Source organism: Carettochelys insculpta, chromosome 2, assembly GCF_033958435.1.
Source record: "Carettochelys insculpta isolate YL-2023 chromosome 2, ASM3395843v1, whole genome shotgun sequence".
NCBI classification, from domain to species: Eukaryota; Metazoa; Chordata; order Testudines; family Carettochelyidae; genus Carettochelys; species Carettochelys insculpta.
The window spans coordinates 280,670,847-280,688,965 of record NC_134138.1 but is presented as its reverse complement, the minus strand read 5'-3'; the positions used below and the strand labels follow the sequence as shown (position 1 = coordinate 280,688,965).

Here is an 18,119-nt window from a genome sequence, read left to right as displayed (position 1 = left end):
TTGCTGTGTGTGGGTAACAGTGAATATAACGCAGGGTGAGTAGGTATTGCTGCGTGCGGGTGACAGTGAATATAACGCAGGGTGAGTAGGTATTGCTGTGTGAGGGTAACAGTGAATATAACGCAGGGTGAGTAGGTATTGCTGCGTGCGGGTGACAGTGAATATAACGCAGGGTGAGTAGGTATTGCTGCGTGCGGGTGACAGTGAATATAACGCAGGGTGAGTAGGTATTGCTGTGCAGGTAACAGTGAATATAACACAGGGTGAGTAGGTATTGCTGTGCAGGTAACAGTGAATATAACACAGGGTGAGTAGGTATTGCTGTGTGTGGGTGACAGTGAATATAACGCAGGGTGAGTAGGTATTGCTGTGCAGGTAACAGTGAATATAACGCAGGGTGAGTAGGTATTGCTGTGTGTGGGTGACAGTGAATATAACGCAGGGTGAGTAGGTATTGCTGCGTGCGGGTGACAGTGAATATAACGCAGGGTGAGTAGGTATTGCTGTGTGCGGGTAACAGTGAATATAACACAGGGTGAGTAGGTATTGCTGTGTGTGGGTGACAGTGAATATAACGCAGGGTGAATAGGTATTGCTGTGTGCGGGTAACAGTGAATATAACGCAGGGTGAGTAGTTATTGCTGTGTGTGGGTAACAGTGAATAGAACGCAGGGTGAGTAGGTATTGCTGTGCGGGTAACAGTGAATATAACGCAGGGTGAGTAGGTATTGCTGTGCAGGTAACAGTGAATATAACGCAGGGTGAGTAGGTATTGCTGTGTGAGGGTAACAGTGAATATAACGCAGGGTGAGTAGGTATTGCTGCGTGCGGGTGACAGTGAATATAACGCAGGGTGAGTAGGTATTGCTGTGCAGGTAACAGTGAATATAACACAGGGGCTACGTCTACACGTGCACCCAACTTCGAAATAGCTTATTTCGATGTTGCGACATCGAAATAGGCTATTTCGATGAATAACGTCTACACGTCCTCCAGGGCCGGCAACGTCGATGTTCAACTTCGACGTTGCTCAGCCCAACATCGAAATAGGCACAGCGAGGGAACGTCTACACGGCAAAGTAGCACACATCGAAATAAGGGAGCCAGGCACAGCTGCAGACAGGGTCACGGGGCGGACTCAACAGCAAGTCGCTCCCTTAAAGGGCCCCTCCCAGACACACTTTCATTAAACAGTGCAAGATACACAGAGCCAACAACTAGTTGCAGACCCTGTATATGCAGCACGGACCCCCAGCTGCAGCAGCAGCAGCCAGAAGCCCTGGGCTAAGGGCTGCTGCCCACGGTGACCACAGAGCCCCGCAAGGGCTGGAGAGAGAGTATCTCTCAACCCCCCAGCTGATGGCCGCCATGGAGGACCCCGCTATTTCGATGTTGCGGGACGCGGATCGTCTACACGTCCCTACTTCGACGTTGAACGTCGAAGTAGGGCGCTATTCCCATCCGCTCATGGGGTTAGCGACTTCGACGTCTCGCCGCCTAACGTCGATTTCAACTTCAAAATAGCGCCCAACACGTGTAGACGTGACGGGCGCTATTTCGAAGTTACTGCCGCTACTTCGAAGTAGCGTGCACGTGTAGACGCAGCCAGGGTGAGTAGGTATTGCTGTGTGTGGGTAACAGTGAATATAACGCAGGGTGAGTAGGTATTGCTGTGTGAGGGTAACAGTGAATATAACGCAGGGTGAGTAGGTATTGCTGTGCAGGTAACAGTGAATATAACACAGGGTGAGTAGGTATTGCTGTGTGAGGGTAACAGTGAATATAACGCAGGGTGAGTAGGTATTGCTGCGTGCGGGTGACAGTGAATATAACGCAGGGTGAGTAGGTATTGCTGCGTGCGGGTGACAGTGAATATAACACAGGGTGAGTAGGTATTGCTGTGCAGGTAACAGTGAATATAACGCAGGGTGAGTAGGTATTGCTGTGCAGGTAACAGTGAATATAACACAGGGTGAGTAGGTATTGCTGTGTGTGGGTAACAGTGAATATAACGCAGGGTGAGTAGGTATTGCTGCGTGCGGGTGACAGTGAATATAACGCAGGGTGAGTAGGTATTGCTGTGTGAGGGTAACAGTGAATATAACGCAGGGTGAGTAGGTATTGCTGCGTGCGGGTGACAGTGAATATAACGCAGGGTGAGTAGGTATTGCTGCGTGCGGGTGACAGTGAATATAACGCAGGGTGAGTAGGTATTGCTGTGCAGGTAACAGTGAATATAACACAGGGTGAGTAGGTATTGCTGTGTGTGGGTGACAGTGAATATAACGCAGGGTGAGTAGGTATTGCTGTGCAGGTAACAGTGAATATAACGCAGGGTGAGTAGGTATTGCTGTGTGTGGGTGACAGTGAATATAACGCAGGGTGAGTAGGTATTGCTGCGTGCGGGTGACAGTGAATATAACGCAGGGTGAGTAGGTATTGCTGTGTGCGGGTAACAGTGAATATAACACAGGGTGAGTAGGTATTGCTGTGTGTGGGTGACAGTGAATATAACGCAGGGTGAATAGGTATTGCTGTGTGCGGGTAACAGTGAATATAACGCAGGGTGAGTAGTTATTGCTGTGTGTGGGTAACAGTGAATAGAACGCAGGGTGAGTAGGTATTGCTGTGCGGGTAACAGTGAATATAACGCAGGGTGAGTAGGTATTGCTGCGTGCGGGTGACAGTGAATATAACACAGGGTGAGTAGGTATTGCTGTGCAGGTAACAGTGAATATAACGCAGGGTGAGTAGGTATTGCTGTGTGCAGGTAACAGTGAATATAACGCAGGGTGAGTAGGTATTGCTGTGTGTGGGTAACAGTGAATAACACAGGGTGAGTAGGATATGGCCTTGCTGCGTCTCTTTCACTATGAAAAGACCAGCAGAGTAGGGTTTTGCTTTGAGGTCAGAGAAGGGAGAAAAGGGGAGTCCTGGAGTGTAAGGCTATGCCCTGAGCAGTGGGAGCTGGAAAGGGGCGGTGCCCCCGGAGATGTGAGTAACAGGGACTGGTGGGGCAGGGCTGACACCGAGGGCTGTGCCCTAGAACCACGCCATGCCCAGATCCTCCCAGACCCAAGCAGCAGGTCCTGGCTCCTGCCCTGCAGGATGGGGAGGACCCCTCCTGCTGTTCGCCCCCTACCCCACTGCATGCTCACGTGGGGTGCTGGATGGGCACCTCCAGGACCAGCTCTGGAGGCAGGGGGAAGAGTTCGGGGGCTTCGTCTGGAGCCTGCAGCAGCAGGGGCAGGACATCAAAGCGGCCGTGCCCAGGTGTCCAGCCGTGCTCCACGCAGAGCTGCAAGAGCAGATCTGTCAGCACAGGAGGAGGGTGGAACCCAGCACCGCAGGGGGGACCAAAGAGACGGGGCTTGGCAGAGGCCCGGGCCGGGCACAGGGCAGGCTGCTGGGGGCTCTGTGCTTGCAGGGGCAGCCCCATGGCAGAGGGCAATGCCCAGCCATGCTGGGGTCTGCACTAGTCCAGGCTGCAGCACTGCAGGGGCTGGTGCTCCTCTGCTTCGGGCATTGAGCTGCAGAGAGAGGTAAGGGCAGGGCAGTGGTGCTGAGCGGCAGGGTAGGGGAAGGGCAGTGGCACTGAGGGGCAGGCTGGAGGCAGGGCAGTGGGGCTGGGGGCAGGGCGGGGGCAGGGCAGTGGCACTGAGGGGCAGGCTGGAGGCAGGGGAGTGGTGCTGGGGGCAGGGCGGGGGCAGGGCAGTGGCGCTGAGGGGAAGGGCGGGGGCAGTGTGGGGGTGCTGGGGGCAGGGCGGGGGCAGGGCAGTGGCACTGAGGGGAAGGGCGGGGGCAGCGTGGGGGCGCTGGGGGCAGGGCGGGGGCAGGGCAGTGGCACTGAGGGGAAGGGCGGGGGCAGTGTGGGGGCGCTGGGGGCGGGGGGGCAGGGCGGGGGCAGGGCAGTGGCGCTGAGGGGAAGGGCGGGGGCAGTGTGGGGGCGCTGGGGGCAGGGCGGGGGCAGGGCAGTGGCGCTGAGGGGAAGGGCGGGGTCAGTGTGGGGGTGCTGGGGGCTGGGCGGGGGCAGGGCAGTGGCGCTGAGGGGAAGGGCGGGGTCAGTGTGGGGGCGCTGGGGGCAGGGCGGGGGCAGGGCAGTGGCGCTGAGGGGAAGGGCGGGGGCAGCGTGGGGGCGCTGGGGGCTGGGCGGGGGCAGGGCAGTGGCGCTGAGGGGAAGGGCGGGGTCAGTGTGGGGGCGCTGGGGGCTGGGCGGGGGCAGGGCAGTGGCGCTGAGGGGAAGGGCGGGGTCAGTGTGGGGGCGCTGGGGGCTGGGCGGGGGCAGGGCAGTGGCACTGAGGGGAAGGGCGGGGGCAGTGTGGGGGCGCTGGGGGCAGGGCGGGGGCAGGGCAGTGGCGCTGAGGAGAAGAGTGGGGGCAGTGTGGGGGCGCTGGGGGCAGGGCGGGGGCAGGGCAGTGGTGCTGAGGGGAAGGGCGGGGTCAGTGTGGGGGCGCTGGGGGCAGGGCGGGGGCAGGGCAGTGGTGCTGAGGGGAAGGGCGGGGGCAGTGTGGGGGCGCTGGGGGCAGGGCGGGGGCAGGGCAGTGGCACTGAGGGGAAGGGCGGGGGCAGGGCAGTGGCGCTGAGGGGAAGGGCGGGGGCAGTCTGGGGGCGCTGGGGGCAGGGCGGGGGCAGGGCAGTGGCGCTGAGGGGAAGGGCGGGGTCAGTGTGGGGGCGCTGGGGGCAGGGCGGGGGCAGGGCAGTGGCGCCGAGGGGCATGGGACACTCCCCACACCGACGGCTGCCCCCACCTCGGTGATGTCGACGTTGGCCGGGTCGCCCAGCACGGAGCCATCGGGCTGCCGGTACCCGGCGTAGCGGATCAGCTGGCTGTTCCAGATGCGGAAGTCGCCCCGGCCCAGCATGCGCTGCGGGAAGACGGTGATGGCTGACCTGCGAGAAAGGCGGACGTCAAAGCTACCTGGGAGATGGCCAGGGGGCAGGTGTTCTTGTGGGGTGTCCCCAGGGGAGAAAGGGGGCCTGGGAGTGGCCCAGAGGAATGGCCACACGAGGGAAGGGCCCGGGGGGCGGTTGGCCCCGCAGGGCGCCCCCAGGGGGCGTCTCACCGGACGTTGCCTCGGTTGGTGGCGTACTGGAGGTGGGTGCACAGGAAGCCAAACATCTCTTGCACACTGGTGCAGTCACGGGCATCGAACACCTGGTGGGGACAGCAGTTAGCAGCAGATCAGCTGTCCCTGGGCCTCCAAATGGCAGCCCCCCAGCACTAACCCTTGGGCAGCACTGCCCTCCCTCGGAGCACTCGCTACAGGGAACATGGTAATGTCTCTTCTGCTCTGATCCTGGCATGGGGAGTCCTCGGGGTCCCTGCCAGGGTGGGAGGGGAACTGTGATGAGGTTCAGGGATCCCCAAGCTCTGGACCCAGCCGCAGGCAGGAGTGTGATGGGGTACAGGGGTCCCCAAGCTCTGCACCTGTCCACAGGCAGGAGTGACTCTCACTCAGCAGGAGAACAGCGGGTTTATTAGCCGACAGGACACAGCGTCGTACAGAGGAGTCAGTGCAGCCGGCAGAGACAGCCAGTCCCAGCCATGCTGGGGAGAGGAGGCCCAGAGGGGTCCCAGAGCCGGGGCCTGGCCCCCTCCTTGGTCTCTCTCTCTCCCAGCCCAGACTCACTGCTTCCAACTCCCAGTTCCAATTCAAACCCCTCAGGCTCCACCTCCTCCTTTGTCTGCAGCCCAGAGGTGTCACCTGGGCGCCAGATTACCCCCAGCAGGAGCCCCACAACCTCTGTGAGCCCCCCCAACATGCACACACGTACCCCCCACTACATCACATCTCTCCCCACTTCCAGACTGAACTGAGCGGGGTCACTCAGCTGGTGACCTGGGGAAGTTCGGGGCCCTCCCCTCGTGACAGGGCATCGGCTGTACCCTTGGTGCTCCCATTGATGTGCACCACCTCCATGTCATAATCCTGCCTGGGGAGGCTCCACATCAGGAGCTTGGTATTGGCCCCTTTCATGTGATGCAGCCGGGCAAGTCCCTTTCGTTGCCTCGGGTTGGTTGGTCCCAACTTTACGAGGATTCTCACCAACAGCCACAGTCTGTACTGCAGGAACACCAGTCCTGGGACTTTTCCTTGCAGCAAAGCCCTCTGTCAGCTTTGTCCACACATCTACTCTGGAGATACCACCACCAGACCTAACCAGCTTAGTCACAGAATCACGGGCACGTTCTCGTGTTCCTCAGCTAACACCATAGATGCCGCCATGCGCCAACAACGCCCAGCTGCTTTGTACATTGGACAGACTTCAAACTCCCTTAGACAAAGGGTCAATGGGCACAAAACAGACATAAAAACACTCCCGGCCATGGCAGCCTCCCAGCTGCAGGGCTGCTGGTTTTCCTCCCCCACCCGCTGCCGGGGATCCCATGGCTGGGGCTGCCTGTCCCGCAAACCCTCCCCAAAACTCCAGCACCCCTAGTTGTTCTCTCGTCAACATCGGAGCGTTGATCCAGATCAAGAGCACCAGGCTCCACCCTCACATCTAACCCTTCTGGCCCATGGAGCAGAGCGAGCAGCTCTGGGCAGCGATGTGCGGCCGCTGGACGGCGCGTGTATGTGGGCGCCTGTGAGTAAAGTGAGTGCCCTGTGTGCACATCGGAGGCCGGTGCTGGACTCTCTACGCGTGTGGCGTTCTTGCCGTATCCCTCTGACAAGATCCCGTCCGCACAACAAGGGGGAGCCTGTCTACGTGGAGGGGTCCCCCGGGTGGGGCGCTGTCCTGGGCACTGCCCTGCGCTAACCCAGCGGACGGGAGCACACCCCTCACCTGCAGCTTGTTCCACTGGATGCGGCCCAGGCAGCGGGAGGCGTTGCGCCAGGCCTGCTTGGCCCCGAAGATCAGCTCTGGCTCCAGCAGCTGGTAGGTGCCTGTGGCCTGGATCTCCTGCTCTACCTCCTGCAGCCGTTGCACGTGCGCCCTGGAGTCAGCCCTGGGGAGAGAACAGGCAGCGCTGGAGAACTTTGTCCCAGTGCGTGTGCCCTAAGGTCAGGAACAGCTGCAGCACGTCCTGGACAATCCCTGTTGCTGGAACAACCAGGCTGCTCCTGCTACAGAGCTCAGGGATTCTCTGGCTGCACCACATTCTGGCCCCAGCTCCAGGGCTGTGTGCTGGGCAGACCACCTGCAAGCAGGGCTGGGGCCCCCACGCCCCTTCATACAGTGGTGCCTGTCACACACGGCATACAGTTCAGTTCTGCTCAACACCCACCCCCGAGCCGCACCCGTGGCACAGAGCAGCCATCAGCCCAAGACCTGAGTCAGAGAATCGTAGAACTCTAGAGGTGGAAGGGACGGGAGGGACCTCAGGAGGTCATCTCGCCCAGCTCTCTGGCCAAAGCAGGATCTACCCCGACTAAATCAGCCCAGCCAGGACTTTGTCAAGCCGGGATTTAAAAATCTCCAGGGATGGAGAATCCACCACCTCTCTAAGCAACACATTCCAGTGCTTCACCACCTGCCTGGGGAAAGAGTTTTTCTTAATATACAACCTACTCCTCTCCCTCTTCAGCTTCAGACCATTGCGCCTTGTTCTGCCATCTGACACCACTGAGAACAGCCTCTCTCCATCTGCTTTACAGCTCCCCTTCAGGAAGTTGAAGGCTGCTATTAAATTGCCCCTCACTCTTCTCTTCTGTAAACTAAATAGGCCTAAATCCCTCAGCCTCTCCTCATAGATCATGTGCTCCAGCCCCTTAATCATTTTTATTATATCATTATTATACTACTACTATTATATTTGTTGCCCTCTGCTGAAACCACTCTAATGCATTCACATCCTTCCTATACTGGGGGGCCCAGAACTGGATGCAATACTCCAGATGAAGCTTCACCAGAGCCAAAGAGAGGGGTATAGATCTGCTGGAAATGCTTCTCCTAATGCACCCCAATACGCTATTAGCCTTCTTAGCTGCAAGGGCACACTGTTGACTCATATCCAGCCTCTCAGCCACTGGAATCCCCAAGTCCCTTTCTGCTGCACTGCTGCTGAGCCAGTCAGTCCCCAGCCTGTAACAGTGCTTGGGATTCTTCCCTCCTGCACTTGTCTTTGTTGAACTTCATGACATTTCTTTTGACCCAGTCCTCCCCTATCCCTACCCACCGCCCCCCCAAAGTATCCTGTCCCCCTAGCTTAGTGTTGTGATGGAGTGGGGGATACCTGTGTATGTGAGTGGCTCACAGAGGGTGTGAGGCTCCTGCTGAGGGTAACCCTGACGACCAGGTAACACCTTTGTACTGCAGACAAAGGAGGAGGTGGAGCCTGAGGGGTTTGAATTGGAACTGGGAGTTGGAAGCAGTGAGTCTGGGCTGAGGGAGAGAGAGACAAAGGAGGGGGCAAGGCCCCAGCTCTCGGGGCCCCTCGGGGCCTCCTGTCCTCAACATGGATTGGACTGGCTGTCTCTGCCGGCTGCACTGACTCCTCTGTACGATGCTGTGTCCTGTCGGCTAATAAACCTGCTGTTTTCCTGCTGAGTAAAAGACTCTCCTGCCTGCAGAGGGGGTGCAGAGCTTGGGGACCCCTGAACCCCATCACAAGTGTCATTTGCAAATTTGCTGAGGGTGCAATCCATCCCCCTCCTCCAGCTTTTTAATAAAGATGTTGAACTACCAGCCCTAGAACCAAGCCTTGCTCACTCCACTTGAAATCAGTCTCCAACCAGGCATTGAACAATTGACCACTATCCATTGGGCCCATCCATCAAGCCAGCTTCTGTCCATCTTACAATCCATATATCCAATCCAAATTTCCTTAACTTATGGGCGAGAATGTTGTGAGAGACTGTATCGAAAGCTCTGGGCTGAAGCAGTGGGTCTGTCCCACGAAAGCTCATCACCTAATAAATTATTTTGTTAGTCTTTAAAGTGCTACTTTACTGCTTTTTTGTTTTGCTAAAGTCAAAGTGTATCACATCCACTGACTTCCCCATGTTCACAGAGCCAGTTACCTCGCCATAGATGGGTGGGACTGGTTGTCTCTGACTGCTGCACTGACACCTCTGTACAAGGCTGTGTCCCTGTTGGCTAATAAACCTGCTGTTCTCCTGCTGAGTGAGAGTCACTCCTGCCTGCGGACAGGGTGCAGCGCCTGGGGACCCCTGAACCCCATGAAAGTCTGTGTGGTTGTTTGCCTCTGAGTTGGTATGAAGAGCGTGTGGACTCTGCAATCCACAGGTGCTGTGCTGAAACAGCTGTTCCTGCGTGAGGCCCCGACCATGCCACGAAGGGTCTCTCTGATTTTCTGGCTCCTCTAGTTCTCACAAGCTAGAACACCATTGCGCGTCTTGCACCTGGGGCGTGCAACAGAGCTTCCCCGGAGGAGGCACGAGGCTCAGCGAAAGAAGCAAGTAAGTAGATGGGTTCTTTTGGGTGAGAATCGGTTATAACTTTTGGGAGCCTGAGTATTACTTTGGGTCTGTAAAAGGAGGGTCTGTTATGAGGGTTGCAATTTCGCCGACCCTTCTTGCTGATGTTACTGCCACTGTGAAAGCCACATTCATGGATGGAGGTAGGAGCTGGCTCTGACACCCACAGGCCCCGAGCCAGGGTTGCCCGAGTCAGCTGCCAGAGGATGCAGCCTCCAGACCCTCCCCCCACCAGGTGCAAGGGGGAGCATGCTGAGGAAACCCTCCCCAATAAGGAGGGGAAAATTAGACTTTTGGGCCCATGCCACAAACTTAACCTACAGCCTCTAGTAAGTGGGCTGAAGTCCTACACCTGGGGCCTCGGAGTACAGGGGAGGCGGGACCTAGCCACTAGGCCACCCTGCCCCTATGGGCCCCTCCTACAGCTGTCTTGCCAGCTCTCACCAGTTTTTTGACATGCCAGTTTGCTTTATATAGCTGCCGGTATCTTTCTTTCTCTTCCTGAACTGGCATACGGAGGGGTCACTTAAAAACACCCCACGTCCCTCAGTGAGCCCCCACCCCCGGTCGGGCAGGTGAAACGGCTCCAGCCTGGTACAACAGGCAGGCAAGAGCTGGGAAGTATGTGCAGCAGGGGCTGCCATAAGCCTGAGCCAACGCACGATGAGAGGGGTTGCGGGGGTGCAGGGACCGGTGTGAGATGGCCCCTGAGGTGAAAAGGAAGGAAAAATTGCACACACCCCGACGGAGGCATATGTGGCTTCTCTTAAGAAGCTGCCTTGGGAACACCGACCCACGCAGTGAGTTTCGCCTCCGCCTCAGCTCTCCTGGCTGGGACACTGACTTGTGTTTTTGCACAGTGCCAGAGCTGGATGGCACCAGGGAATGGGAGGCTCTGGGCAGCCCTGCTGGGGAAGCCTTTGTGGGGTGGTAAAGCTGCCCTGTCGGGTGGTTTCTGCAGCACATGCACGCCCTCTCATGTGCCCCTCTTTTCCCAGAGCGTGGGCTTGATTGTTGCTGGTGAAGGCGTATGTAGCTTCTCCACAGCCCATGCCTCTGTCGTTCTGTCCAACATCGCTGTTCTGGTCTCCACCTCGGTTGTTCTGGTTGAGGCGGACTTGCATTTCTCTGCGGTGCCAGATACCGATGGCATGGGGGAACATGGTGCTCTGGGCAACACCGATGGAGGGCGTGCTGGGGAAGACTTAATGGCTTGACAGCCCTCGCAGGGTGAGGGAGCTGCCCTGTCAGAGGGCTTTTTGACACCCGCACCTCAGCTGGTTTGTCCCTTGGGGGAAGAAGAGATTTTCCCAGAGAACCAACTTTAGCTGCATTTCGTGGTCCTTCCTGGCCCTTGTCGGTATCTTGAGGTAACGATGCCCCTGGCTTGCAACAAGGGCTCTGCCTCACTTTACAGATGAGGTTTGCCCGTGAGGTGCGCATGGAGGCTCTGCAGAGGAACCGGAGCGCAAGATGCTTGGGGTCACTCCTCTGAGGACTTGCCAGTCACTAGCACAGGGGCACCGCAAGCCGTGAGTGGAGAACCCACACAGACCACTCAGAAAAGAACTGTTGTTCTAAAGGGTTGGCCCAGCGTGCGCCTTTGAGCATATTGCCCTGGGGATGTGGCTGGGCCTTCGGGACGGGAAGAACCTGTGTGGATGCGGGGGGGTGACTGGTTTTCATAACTCTCACCTGTGGAAGGGGGACAGGTTGTGGCCAGGGGAAGCTGCAGTGTCGGGAGGATTTGCTTGTGTTACTTCCTGCTGGCCAGAGATTCAGCAAAGGTGCTTTTGTGGCTGGTTTGGTGCCTTAAAGTGGAGGTGCCCCCTGTTCTAGGCTGTGAGTAGCTGTTTTGAGCGATTTGCCCTGGTTTGGCCCTCTCACCAGTGCCCAGAAAAGCCTCCCATATCCAGGCAGCCTGGACTTGTGTTGCGGGAGGGCAAACAGGGCTGTGCTCCCGGCTTTCTCCAGCGCCCTGGCACCCATCGGGCCTCAGGTTGAGGCCGACCAGCCTGGATGGTCCTAGCCTTTCTCTCTTCGTGAGACAGCTGCTCCCTCCCTGACCCTTGTGACTTTCTTGGAACCGTTCCCAGTTTTGCCAGGTGCCTGTGCTGGTCTCCACTTTGCAGGTTGTACTCCAGGCGTGGGTGTCCTGGAGAATCCCAGAACCAGAGCACCAGAGGTTCTGCAGTCCTGTCCCTGCAATGAACCAGGAGTACGTAGACCCCTGGGACTCTGCAGAGGAGCTCCAGGAGATCCACAAGTCCCACTGATGCTCCCCGGCCTTCCTCCCAGTGCTGCCGGGGCGCACAGCCTGGGGCTAAGGCAGGGTCCCTGCTTGCCCAGCTTCTCTGCAACTCCCAGACGTGGCCACCGGGTCCCTGCAGCAGCCCCTTGGCGCTGGTGTGACCAGGGTCAGGGAGGCTCTATCCACTGCCCCTGCTCAAGTGCCGGCTCCACAGCTCCCATTGGCTGGGAGCCACAAACAATGGGAGCTGCAGTGGCAATGCCTTCAGGTGTGGTGTCTCCCTGGCCTCATATGCACCTCTGGGCTGCAGGGACCTAGTGGCTGGTCCCAGGAGCCATGGTAAGTGCCGCTGGGACCTGCACGCACTGCACCCCACCCGCCTGCCCAAGCCAAGCACCTGCACCCCCCAGCTGAGTTCTCACCCTCTGCACCCCAACAACCTGACCCTACCCCAGAACCTCCCCCTGCACCCAATCCCTGCCCCAGCCCAGAGCCTCTGTCTGCACCCCAAGCTTCAGACCCTACCCCAGAACCTGCAACACAGCTGAATCCTCACCCCCTACACCCCACCCCCACAGTAGTCCCCTCCAAGACCTAATCTCCCTTCCAGAGCCTGCACCCTCCGCTCCAGCCTGGGGCCCCTCCTGCACCCCAGCCAACTCATCTCCAGCTGCACCCACTTCGCTTGTCTTCCTTACGGCACTTCTGCTGACACAGCCCGGGGTGATGTTCACTGGTTTTGCCACAGCGTCACACTGTTGACTCATATTTGGCTTGTGGTTCACCATGACCCCTAGGTCCCTTTCCGCAGCGCTCCTTCCTAGACGGCCATTTCCCTTTCCGTGTGTGTGAAACTGAATGTTCCTTCCTAAAGCGCAGCACAGGAAGTCTCAAACATACGAACTGGCCACGTTCGTTCGTGTCTCAGCTGCTTGGAACTGGGAGCATGTTTCCCCCGAGGAGCGGTGCTAGAAATGGATGTTGGGTTCCCAGGTGGGCCCAAAACCGCCAGTTTAACCCATAGTGCAGCTGGTTTGCTGCGTCCCTGGGAGGCAGAATAACAGAGGCTGCTTCTTATTTAACTTTGAAGGCTGGCGCATGAGGACAGGCCAGTTCAGTCACAGGAGGATGAGGAAGTAGGTGGAGATTCTGAAGGGGGCTTCTGGGCATTCGACGGCTGCTCCCCTCCCGCCGCCCACCCAGGCTCTGTGCCAGCTCCAGCTCCCCGCTGCTGTGCCCAGCCCCCAGGCCCAGAGGCGGGAGCAGCAGGAGTGCCTGCCAGAGGGCTGCGGAGGAGCCGGGGAGCGCGTGCAGCCGGCGGCCGGTAAGAAGCAGCGTTTTCCCCTTTGAAGCGCTGCCTCTCTCCTGCTGCTGGCTGTGTGATCCCCCTGCTCGGGAGTGCTCCGGCTGCGTTCCTGCTGCTCACCCCACCTGCGCTGCTCGCTGCTCCCCAGGCCAGGGCCATCCTTACCCTGAGGCCGAATACGCAGCTGGGTCTTACTGTCCACCCGGTCGCCTCTCCCTGCCCCGGTCTGGGCTCTGCTGCCTCCGGACGGGGTCTAGTTAACTGAGCAGTGAAGCAGCCTGCCAGACCCATGAGTGCCGAGGCCCATGGCCGGCATCCAGCCTGCAGCTTGCCTGGATCTGGCCTCGAGGCTCCCCAGCATCCGGCCCGTGGGGGCTGGGGAGCCTCGCAGGCTGGTTGAGGCATGCCAGGGCCAGATCCAGCCCACTGGGTCCGCCTGGTGAGGGCACAAAGAGGCTCCACTGTTGCGCCCACTGCTCTTCCCCCCGACGCCTGGCTGGGGTAGCCACAGCCTAGTGCTGCCTGGAGAGAGGCTTCCCCTGCCCACTCTGGCGGGCCCCAATGCTGACCAACGAGAGCAGCAGAAGGGGTGTGTGTCTGGGAGCATGGGGAAGAGCTTCTCCAGGGCACCGCTCCCCCAGGCAGCCAGAGGGTGGGGGGCAGCAGTGATGTACAGAGGTAAACACCTCTCCAGCCCAGTTCCGCCCCTCCTCCTGCCCACCACCACCCAGACACCCCCACCTTGCTCCTACACCCCCCCAACCAAACACCCGCACCCTGCTTCTGCACCCCCATCTAAACACCCCCACCCTGCTCCTGCACCCCCAGCCAGACACCCCCACCCTGCTCCTGCACCCCCCCAGCCAGACACCCCCACCCTGCTCCTGCACCCAGTCTCTCTCCCAGACCCCACCCCTGCTCCCCAGCAGCCGTCGCCAACTCCCACATACTGAACCCAGGGTCCTGTGGCACCTTATAGACTAGCAGAAAAGTTTTGAGCATGAGCTTTCGTGAGCACAGACCAAGACCAGCATCTGCTGAAGTGAGTGTGCTCACGAAAGCTCATGCTCATAACTTTTCTGTTAGTCTATAAGGTGCCACAGGACCCTTCGTTGCTGTTACAGATCCAGACTAACATGGCTACCCCTCCGATACTGAACCCAGTTAATCTGCCCTGGGGGAAGCCCTGAACCTCAGTTCCCCCACTTCCGCACCCCCCACCCATGGTGCTGGAGCGTTAGGCAAGTGAGGTGTCTCAGCAAGGGGCCACATTTGTCCGGGTTTGTGGGTTTTTTTTTCACTTCTCACTTTTAAGTGACCCCCACTGACTTTTGTGGGTCAGTGCCTCCCACCAACACAATAAAGGTTCCCACGCCTGCGCTAGCAGAACACTGGACCTGTAGATGAGCCATTCAAGTGGTAACGAAGCCATTTAATGGGCACTGGCCAGTCCCAGGGACAGCCTGTCAGCTGCTGAACGCAAGGTGTCAGGCTACAGGCTGGCTACAGGGCAGACTGGCCCTGCTGCGGCCGACCTTAGAATCCCAGACTCCTAGGGCAGGAAGAGACCTCAGGAGGTCATCTAGTGCAGCCCCCTGTTTCACATGGGATCAACCCCAACTAAGTCATCCCAGCCAGGGCCTTGTCCAGCCAGGACTCCCCTAGGGATGGAGAATCCACCACCTCTCTAGGCAACGCATTCCAGTGCTTCACCACCCGCCTGGGGAAGGAGTTTTCCCTAAAATCGAACCCACTCGTCTCCTTCTGTAACTTCTGACCATTGCTCCTTGTTCTGCCACCTGACACCACTGAGAACAGCTCCTCACCCTCCTCTTTAGAGCTCCCCTTCAGGAAGTTGAAGGCTGCTATTAAATCGCCCCTCAGTCTTCTCTTCTGTAAACTAAACAAGCCCAAACCCCTCAGCCTCTCCTCATAGGTCATGTGCTCCAGACCCTTAATCATTTTTGTTGCCCTTCGGTGAACCTGCTCCAGCACATCCACATCCTTTTTATGTTGGGGACCCAAAACTGGACACAATATTCCAGATGTGGCCTCACCAGTGCCGAATAAAGAGGAATAACTACTTCCCTAGATCTGCTCGAAATGCTCCTCCTGATGCACCCCAGGGTGCCGTTAGCCTTCTTGGCTACAAGAACACACTGTTTACTCATATCCAGCCTTTCATCCACCATAACCCCTAGGTCCCTTTCCATCGTACTGCTGCTGAGCCAGTCGGTCCCCAGCCTACAACAATGCTTGGGATTCTTCCACCCCAGGTGCAGGACTCTATGAGAAAGAAGTGGACAGTTGACTAAGGAGGAGTGTAAATATAGGGCTTGTTGAACTGCATTAGATTACTTGTGGCCCAATCTTCCAATTTATCCAGGTCCCTCTGGATTCTATCTCTACCCTCCAGTGTATCTGCCTCTCCCCCTAGCTTAGCGTCAAATGAAAACTTGCTGAGGATGCAATTCAGTCCCTCATCCAGGTCATTAATAAAGATGTTGAATAACACCGGCCCCAGAACTGAGCCTTGCGGCACTCCGCTTGAAACAGACCAACATCCAGATATTAAGCCATTGACCACTACCCGCTGGGCCTGACAGTCAAGCCAGTTTTCTATCCATCTTATGGTCCATGGATCCAATCCATAGTTCCTCAGCTTATGGGCAAGACTGTTGTGGGAGACGGTATCAAAAGCTTTGCTGAAGTCAAGGTATATCACATCCACTGACTTCCCCATGTCCACAGAGCTTGTTACGTTGTCATAGAAGCTAATCGGATTGGTCAGGCAGGACCTGGCCCTGGTGAAACCATGCTGTCTACTCTTGATCACTTTCCCCTCTTCCTAGTGCTCCTGTGAAAGTGCTCCAGCAGTCTTATATGTTTTCTGTACACGGTCCAGGTTTCACAGCCATGCAGGAGACGGGTCAGGACTACAGCCTTGTAGGCTTTCAGTTTAGTGGACTGTCAGATATTGTGCTAATTCAACACTTGCGCTCTCAGATGTCCTAGTGCCCGGCTGGCCTGGCAGATTCTGGCATTGATGTCCTTCTCAAGGGAGCCATCATTGGCTATCACACTGCCAAGGTACCTGAACTCCTCTACTGTTTTTAACTCTGTTCCTTCAATAAAGATTGAAGCGGGGAGAACGACAGATCCTGGAGCAGGCTGAAACAGAACCTCGGTCTTTCCTAGGCTGATGGTCAAACCAAAGAGGCGAGTGGCATCAGCAAACCTGTTGATGATGAGATGGAGATCAGACTCCTTGTGTGCCACAAGTGCACAGTCATCAGCAAAAAGGGCTTCAAGGATGAGCCTCTCCAGCTTCTTGGTTTTAGCATTCAGATGACGAAGGTCAAAAAGTGACCCATCAAGTCTGTATTTTCTGTAGACTCCATGGTCCAGGTCCCTAACTGCGTGGGTGAGGACGCATGTGTGATGGAGTGGGGGGAGTGCATGTGTGAGTCGGGCTGGATGTCTGAGGCAAGCAGCAGCTCCCAGTGGCTAAGGATGACCCTGGGGCTACAACTGGCAGGTGACACCTCTGCCTGAACAAAGAGCAGGGAGGAGCTGAGCTGGGTTTTTGAATCGGGGGCGGCAGTTAGAGGCGAGGAAAAGGGAGAGCTGGAAGGCAGCCAGCCGGAGGAGGGGGAAGCTACACCCCAGAGGGGCACCCCTCGGGGTCTTCTCCCCAGGACAGGTTGGAAGGACTGTCTCTGGCTGCTATGCTGTTGCTTCTGTGAGAAACTGGACATCTGTTGCCTAATAAACCTGCTGTTGTACCTGCTGAGTGAGAGTCTCTCCTGCCAGCGGACGGGGTGCAGTGCAGGGGCACCCCTGAACCCCATCACACTGGTGTCAGGAGTGGGATGCACTGCACCTACGGATGAGCTCCCAGCAGTGGCTGACTGAGCACCAGAGAAGGAAGGAGTCTCACAAGAGCCAGAGGGGGAGCAGAGCCATTCCTGCAGCTGCTGCTGGTGAGTGGATACCCCGGGAGATAGCGGGGAGATGGATTATACCCGACTCCTGAAGGCAGAGCTAGCGGGGCTGTGCAGAGAGAGGGGCCTGACCGTGGGGAAGGCGACCAAGGCCCAGCTGATTGCACAGCTGGAAGAGAATGACCGATCCGGGGGGGCAGAGCCTGTCCCGGCAGAAAGTAGCCGGTCAGCCTCGGGAAGCGTTTCGGATTCTCCGACACGAGCAGGGGCTCGACGCCGTCAGACAGACGCGGTGCCCGCCAGGTCGCGCTCAGCTAGCGGTGGTCCATCGCGGGCAGAGTCCCCCGCCGCAGAGCTGCGACGGCTGGAACTCGAGGTGAAATTAAAGGAACTGGAGCACCAGGAACGGGAAAGAGAGCGTGAGCGCCAGGCACGGGAAAGAGAGCATGAGCGTGAGCGCCAGGAACGGGAAAGAGAGCGTGAGCGTGAGCTCCAGGAACGGGAAAGAGAGCGTGAGCGTGAGCGCCAGGAACGGGAAAGAGAGCGTGAGCGTGAGCGCCAGGCACGGGAAAGAGAGCGTGAGCGTGAGCGCCAGGAACGGGAAAGAGAGCGTGAGCGTGAGCGCCAGGAACGGGAAAGAGAGCGTGAGCACGAGCGCCAGGAACGGGAAAGAGAGCGTGAGCACGAGCGCCAGGAACGAGAAAGAGAGCGTGAGCACGAGTGCCAGCTACAAGAGAGACAGCGGGAGGAGAGAGAGCGAGAGCGGGAGCATGAGCGAACCATGGCAGAGGCGAGACGCCAAGAGGCCCCAGCTGCGGTAAGCGGGGAGAGGGCCAGACGGCTCGGGGTGGCCAGTCACTTGGAGACGCGTGTGCTGGCCCAGTGTCAGCACCCAGGGGACATGGACGAGTTCCTTACCGCCTTTGAGCGAGCCTGTGAGTTGCATGAGGTTCCCCCAGATGAGTGGCTCCGGCACCTCACCCCCTTGCTGGGCCAGAAGGCCGCAGCGGTGCTCAGCCAGCTGGTGGGGCTGCAGCCTGGGGACTAAGAACGGGTCAAACAGGCCCTGCTGCATAAGTTCGGGCTGACTCCGGAGATGTACAAGAAGAAGTTCCAGGAGGCGCAGAAGAGGCCAGAGGAAACCCATGTAGATACAACCGCCCGCCTGAAGCAATACTACCAGAAGTGGGCGTTCGGAATGGGAGTCCAGTCCGTAGAGGACCTGATCGAGCTGG

At 58.0% G+C, this 18,119-nt stretch overlaps 1 protein-coding gene across 14 annotated transcripts in view; it reads right to left on the bottom strand.

Moving 5' to 3' along the window:
- Positions 1-18,119, bottom strand: part of NOS3 (nitric oxide synthase 3) — a 91,107-nt gene that overhangs the window by 50,166 nt on the left and 22,822 nt on the right. For 13 of the 14 annotated variants that reach the window (XR_012644117.1, XR_012644118.1, XR_012644115.1 and 10 more), the window contains exons 4-7: positions 6,790-6,952; positions 5,064-5,155; positions 4,749-4,890; positions 3,159-3,298 (exon numbers count right to left, since the gene is read on the bottom strand). Coding sequence is in view for 10 of the 14 variants with exons in the window: in XM_074985384.1 (XP_074841485.1) it covers positions 3,159-3,298; positions 4,749-4,890; positions 5,064-5,155; positions 6,790-6,952 (537 nt within the window). In the remaining 4 variants the exon portion in view is untranslated. The remainder of the gene's footprint in view (positions 1-3,158; positions 3,299-4,748; positions 4,891-5,063; positions 5,156-6,789; positions 6,953-18,119) is intronic. The other variant, XM_074985381.1, reaches the window with a different exon arrangement.